At 55.1% G+C, this 7,198-nt stretch overlaps 1 protein-coding gene across 1 annotated transcript; it reads left to right on the top strand.

The window, feature by feature from the left end:
• Window positions 1–288: 288 nt before the first annotated feature.
• On the top strand, window positions 289–1,266 carry LOC142004930 (olfactory receptor 6C74-like). The gene has a single exon (XM_074982609.1). It carries the CDS (start codon window positions 289–291, stop codon window positions 1,264–1,266), a length of 978 nt encoding a protein of 325 aa, XP_074838710.1.
• Window positions 1,267–7,198: the final 5,932 nt, after the last annotated feature.

A 7,198-nucleotide genomic window follows, 5' to 3' on the forward strand; every position in this document is an offset into this window, starting at 1 on the left:
CTTATTGATTTTCTCATGTCTCCTGGATTTGTTGATACAATACTGATATAATAAATACACATCAAAATCCTAGCCAAAATTTTATTTACTGTTCAAAAGAGCTTTAGGGAGTTAGGTCATTCATTAGAGTTCTGTGAGCTGTGCTCAGCTAGAGTATAAGCTCACACATTGAATTATACGAGTCGCCAGTGGAGAGATGCAGGGGTATGAGATTACCTCTGTCTATCAATTCACCTATCCATGTAACACAGCACAATCTGATCTGTTTTCCTTTTCTTGATACATAGGATGGAGAAAGCGGAAGGAAGAAACCAAATGCTCATCATGGAATTCATCCTCTTAGGCTTCGGGAATGGCCCAGAACCACAGCCCCTTCTTTTCTTGCTTTTTCTAATGATCTACTTTGTGACCATGACTGGGAACAGCCTCATTGTTGGGCTAGTTGCAGCTGATCAGCACCTTCACACCCCCATGTACTACTTACTGGGGAACTTTTCCTTCCTGGATATCTGTTACTGCTCCACCTACCTGCCCAGGCTTTTGGCCAGTCTCCGGACTGGGGACCGAGCCATCTCTATTAAGGGCTGTATTGTACAATTATATTTCTTTGGTATCCTCATAACTGCAGAATCTCTGCTGCTCTCGGCAATGTCCTATGATCGGTATTTAGCAATATGCCACCCACTCCGTTACGCTGCTCTGATGAATGGCCGGGTTTGCTGCCAGCTTGTGGCAGGGTGCTGGTTATGCAGCTTTCTGCTCTGCAGCGTAGTCAATATTTCCTTGTTCCAGTTAACGTTCTGTGATTCCAAAGAAATTGACCATTTTTTCTGTGATTTTACACCCCTGATAAAACTGTCCTGCTGTGATACCCAGACTCTGGAATTGGTGACATTTGTTAGTGCAGCCACCGGCACATTTGTGTCTTCTCTTCTGACCCTGACATCCTACGTTTGTATCATCACCACCATCCTGAGAATCCCATCCACCACTGGCAGGAAAAAGGCATTTTCCACCTGCTCCTCTCACCTCATTGTCCTTTTAGTTTATTATGGGACCGTGATTACTGTCTATGTTGTTCCAACAGCCAACACGCCCAAGGTCCTACACAAAATCTTCTCTGTCTTCTACACCGTCCTGACTCCCATGCTCAACCCTGTCATCTACTGCCTGAGAAACAAGGATGTCAAAGAGTCTCTGAGAAAAGCTCTTCTGAAACTCATTGCTTTCAGTAACAGTCTTAGAAGTTTCAAGGATTCATTATAGCACAATGACGGGCAACTTGCTGCTCCTCATGGTTGAATGTTGGACCCGAGAGCCGTTTTGTTTACCATTGCTCACACAAAGGGTCGCCGTATTCCTTTGTTTATGTCAGTGTAGATTTCCCCCCATTGTTATTACTACAGTCACACACGTGCAAAGCAAAGACATGTGAGTTGAGGTGTGCGGTGATTGAACTCAACATTGACTGTGAAAGTCATCCTCTGCATCCGGCCGAGCACTGCTGGGGTTCATTCCGAACATCCCAACAATTCTAAGCACGCAAGCACAGGGAGCAGAACAGCCCTGCCCCAGGAGACTACACGAGGGTGTGTCTGCACAGCAGCCTTGTGTCGAAATGAGCTCTTGTGGAAGAGCTATTGTGGAACAGCTTTTTCCGAAATCGAGCTGCCTGCACACAAAATGCATTTCCAACTCGCACGTAGCTATTTCGAAATACAGCAACGACACACGTACGCTGGGTCCACGCTCCGGAGTTCTGTGGAGAGAAGAGGCCTTCTGCCGACAGAGCTGGGGAGCGTCCACGCTGCAGACGCACTCTGTCGAGGATCTGCCCGCAGAACGCGGCCGTTTTCCTGGCCGACTTCTGTGGTGACTATTTGAGGCAGAGTGTCTCTGTCCACAGATACCGTCAGCACAAAAATAGTGTGGATGCTGCGGGAGCCCTCCCTCAACAGAGAGGATGCTGGTTCACCAGGCAGCCCTGTTTGCAGAGCTTCTTGTGAGCTGTTCTGTCGAGAGAGGACAGTCTGTCTACAGAGGGCGTTGACGGGGGAGCCTCCAGTAGGTGTGGACATGATCTGGAGACAGAGGTTCTGTTGGAAAATATCTGTCCACAGTGACTTCTGTCAACAGAACGCTGCAGTGCAGACCCAGCTTCACAGCCTGTTTTGAAATACAGCCATAGGATACCTGATAGCTTATTTCCAAACAGGCTCCTTTCCCTGTCTTAACAGCACCTCTATCGCTGTTTCCAAAAAGGCGCTATTCCTCATGGGGTGAGGTTTGCCAATTTCGAAATAAGCTGACCGCTATTTTGAAATTTCAACATCGCAGTTGCTTTGGGCAGTTGCAAGGATAGTTATTCTGAAATCACAGCCGGTGCTTTGAAATAACTTCTCTGTGTAGACCTACCCTTCCAGTCAGGGTTACATGTCTCAGTGTTCAGCCATATGAGATTTCCTGTCTGTTCACGTATCTTTGTGGGGGCCAAACAACATGAAATTATCTATATACTAGATAATTATATACTAGATAACTAGATACTGCTCAGCTCCATAACTGCAGTGATTTTTTCTTTAAAATTAAAAGGACATGATCTCATACATGATCTAGTTACATGGCTGTACAGGGCAGGGGTGAGTGGTGTACAGGAGTCAAGGTGATCTTTGGGGATCTCAGAGCAGGGGGTTGTTGGGGGCCTCTGGAGTGGGGCTGAGAGTGTAGGAGTGAGGGCAGGACCTGGGATGCTTGAGGAGCTCAGGGCAGGGTGGGAGGGTGGGGGAATGAGGGCATGGGGTGAGCGGCCCAGACCGCGGGTTGGGTATATGCTGGGGAACGCGTTAGGGGATGGAGGTTCAGGGGAGGGGATTGAGTATGCTGTAGGGCATAAGGAAGGAATGAGGGAAGAATCAGGGCAGGGGGCTTAGCATGGGGGTTGGGAGATCTAAGGGGGCATTGAAGGTGGCTCACTGCCAGCCCCAGTATCTCCTTGAGGGGATGGGGATTATACCCCCCACCTTCACGGACGAAACTGGCCAATAGCTGAGTTATACTCACGCAGTCCAGACCCCCTAGCATTCGCTGAAGCCAGTGTTGGCTCAAGTAGTGCGGGTAGTGGTGAAACTAGGGATATGGTTATTTTACACTCACTACAGCCGCAGACTTACTTTCTCGTCCCTGTGCAGGAATGGTTAAATAATTTCACGGCATGCGACTGTTTCACAATAATACAGGTTTGGCAGGTGTTTTTATGGCTTTTGGCACTTGAAAAAACATCTGTTCTGATTACAGCGATCAGAGGTAGATCACAGTCCCAGAGCAACAAGGTGTAAGACTGGAATGCATTACCCACACAAGTGGTGGAGTCGTCTTCCCTGGAGGTTTTTAAGTCCCGGTTAGACAAAGCCCTGGCTGGGATGATTTAGCTGGGGTTGGTCCTGCTTTGAGCAGGGGGTTGGACTAGATGACCTCCTGAGGTCTCTTCCAATCCTATGATTCTGCGATTAATTTGAAAAGATGTTCATCGTACCTCGAGCTTTTAAATGAGAGGTATGAAAAGATGGCTCTTGGGAGGTTACCTTCTGTGCAAGTAAGTACCATGATGCTGGTGGTAGTAGAACCGAAGGGAGAACGGTATCAGAGGGACCGGTCTTTGCACATCATCTGATCAATACCTGCCTAAGAGCCAACTTCCCATCCAAAAAAGACTGTCCTGAGACGTTACAGGTCGAGCCCTCTAATCCGGCACACTCTGATCCACTATAGCTGTAGCGCAGCAGGACTTTTGTTAGCGGAATGTCCACTTCTCATGGGTGTGGCCGAGTATCCTGTGCTCCCGTGAAGTTTGTTTACCACCCACAGTTCTGGCTCACAAGCTACGTCTACACTGGGATGCTACATCAAAATAGCTCATTTCGATGTAGCGAAATCAAAATAAGCTATTTCGACGAATAGCGTCTACACTTCCTCCAGGGTTGGTGCCGTCGACGTTCAACGTCGACATTCGGGCAGCACCACATCGAAGTAGGCGCTGCAGGGGAGCGTCTACACTCCAAAGCGGCCCAAATCGAAATAAGGGTGCCAGGAACAGCTGCAGACAAGGTCACAGGGCAGACTAGCACTTCTGGGGCAACAGCAAGCCGCTCCCTTAAAGGGCCCCTCCCAGACACACTCAGCCTGCACGGCACGCGGTCTGCAGAGCCACAGGCACACACACCCCGTGTAAGCAGCATGGACCCCCAGCAGCAGCAGCAGCAGCAGCCAGAGGCCCACACACCAGCCCCTGGAGGAGCAGTGGTTGCCCTGCTCAGTGCCATGCAGAAGGCAGCTGACCACCTTTTATTTGAGGAAGATGAGCTGTCCTCAGGGGATGAGGAAGCAGCCCCAGACCTTGCTGCCCTCCAACCCCGCCCCCCCGCTGCACATGCCGCCGGCTGTGGAGATACCCCACGAGCACGGACTGGTGGGAGCGGCTGGTGCTCGGCGAGTGGGACAATGACCGCTGGCTCGGGAACTTCCGAATGAGCCGGCAGACATTCCTGGAGCTCTGCCAGTGGCTCACCCCCGGCACTGAGGCACCAGGACACCCCCATGTGACGTGCCCTCACTGTAGAGAAACGGGTCGGCATCGCTGTCTGGAAGCTGGCCACTCCAGACAGCTACCGATCTGTGGGCCAGCAGTTTGGCGTGGGCAAGGCCACCGTCAGGGCTGTCCTCATGGAGGTAAGAGGACCCAGGGGGAGGGGGGAGCCCAGGGGGGAGCCTGGGGGGAGAGCCCAGGGGGCAGCCCAGGGGGGAGGGCCAGACATACCCTGCACACCTCTCACCGGTGCTCTCTCATGTCCTTCCCCTGCGGGTGGTCCACACAATCAATGCCCTACTCCTCCACAGGCTCATGCAGCTTGGGGACCTGGATGCTGCCATTGTGGGGTTTGCCAGCCTGGGCTTCCCAAATTGCTTCAGGGCTCTGGATGGGACTCATATTCCCATCCGTGCTCCGGAGCACAGTGGAGGATACTTCCTTAATAGGAAGGGCTACCATTCGATGGTCCTCCAGGCCTTGGTGGACAGCCGGGGCCGCCTCTTGGACATTTATGTTGGCTGGCCTGGCAGCACCCATGACGTCTGGGTGTTCAGAAATTCGGGCCTGTGCCGCCGGCTGGAGGTGGGGACCTACGTCCCCCAGTGGGAGATTCCTGTGGGGGACACCACCATGCCCCTCTGCGTCGTCGCAGACGCGGCGCACCCCCTCCGGCCCTGGCTCATGCACCCTTACACAGACCATGTCACAGCCAGCCAGGAGTGGTTCAACACGCACTTGAACCATGCGCGCCAGGTGGTCAAGCGCACTTTCGGCCGCCTCAAAGGGCGCTGGAGGTGTCTCCTCACCCGCCTGGATGCAGGCCTCACCAACATCCCCCAGGTTGTGGGCACGTGCTGCGCACTCCACAACCTGGTGGAGAGCAAGGGAGGCGCCTTCTTCCAGCGCTGGGCTGTGGAGGCTGGCAGGGCCGACATCCAGCCACCCGCTGCCCCCAGTCACCAGGTTGACCCTGAGGGGATCAGGGTCCAGGAGGCCCTGCTGGCCCATTTTGACCAGGCTGCAGGGTGAACGCTGGCAGGGCCAGCTGCGGGTGAGCCACCCACTGCACCCCCCCCCGAATCCTCCACAACACTCCCTGCCCCCACGCCCACACCATAGAGCACCTGAGAGCACACACCTCCCCCACACTTCTGTGCAATAAATGGAATTTTTTTTTAAACTAAACCCTGCAACCTTGTATTATTAATATTAAAACAGAAGAAGACGGGGGGAACTATGTACATGGGGGGGAAGGTACAAAACCGGGGTAGAACAAAACCTATTTACAAAGATGGGGGGAATATGTCCAAAGGAGGGGGCCGGAGGGGGTGTTGGGGGGCAACGTCCTTGGCCATGCACCCCCTATTGTCCTGCGCCTGGTGTTGGGGGTTACGACCCACATCTCGGCCGGAGGCCCGGTCGAGGCTGCGTGGGGGCTGGGAGAACCGGCAGATAGGGCCGGGCGGAGTCTGGAGGCCCATGGTCCCCCTCGGTGGCAGGCCCCAGGACGGCCGATGGTGGAGGGACGGCAGGTGGAACGGCAGGCAGAGCGGCAGGGGGGCCAAGTGCCGCGCGATGGCATCGAACGTGAGCATGAAGGACCCCCCAAGCCTCCTGGCGCTAAGCCAGCGCTCGCTCCTGGAGATGGAGCCGCTGCTCCTCCACCTGCAGGCGCCGCTCGGACACCTCCAGCTGACGCCGGAGGGTGGCGAGTAGCTGGGGGTCCGTGGACGCCTGCAGATGGCTCTGCCACTGTTGGGCTTGTCCTGGGGCTGGTCGGTGCTCCGCCGAGGGGCTGGCCTGGTGGGATGGCCCCGGTGGGCTCTCCAGGACCACAGACGGTGCACCGGTGATCTCTGGGCCCTCCAATGGTGCAGCTGTGGAACAGAGTGGGGAAGAAGAGTGGAGACAGCTGTTAGTCTGGGCCCTGACCCATGGCCTTGTCCCCCCACCCCTCTGCTGCTGGTTCCCCATCCCCGTCCCCCAGAGATGCTGGTGCTGATGATGATGGGTGTCCAACCCCCTCCCCCCCCGGGGGACACTAGGTTCCGCTCCCCCCACCCCCAGGGATGGGGCATGGCGCTGTCCTGCTGGGGGTCAGGGGCTGATGGATTCTTCTGAGGGACATGCCACTGCTGTCCTCAGGGCCATGGTCATCTGGGTGTGTGGAGGGCCCTGGTCATGTCTCTTGTCCCCGCACCTTAACCCCAGGGGTGTGCACCAGGGGGATACATACCTGATGCTCCGCTCCCACAGTCGGGGGACAGCTATCAGGCGGATGCCCTGCTGGAGCTGCAGGAGGGGAGGGCGATCTGGAGCCCCCCATCACTGGAGGCCCCCTCCTCCTCCTCCGGTGTCCCGGGGTGGGTTACTGGGGGGTGGTCCTGGGGTGTAGGGCTGGCCTCCGGGGCGGACTCCATCTTTGGGGTATGCTGGGGCTCATTGGCCAATGTGTCAAGGCTGGCCGGGGGGGAGGAGGTGTACCGGGGGCCCAGGATGGCCCTGAGTCCCTGTAAAAGGGGCAAGCATCAGGGATGGCCCCAGATCGGCTGGCTGTGTCCTGGACCTGTGCGTAACCCTGCCACAGCTCCTTCACCTTATTCCTGACGTGGT

This window comes from Carettochelys insculpta, chromosome 32, assembly GCF_033958435.1.
Source record: "Carettochelys insculpta isolate YL-2023 chromosome 32, ASM3395843v1, whole genome shotgun sequence".
Lineage (NCBI taxonomy): Eukaryota > Metazoa > Chordata > Testudines > Carettochelyidae > Carettochelys > Carettochelys insculpta.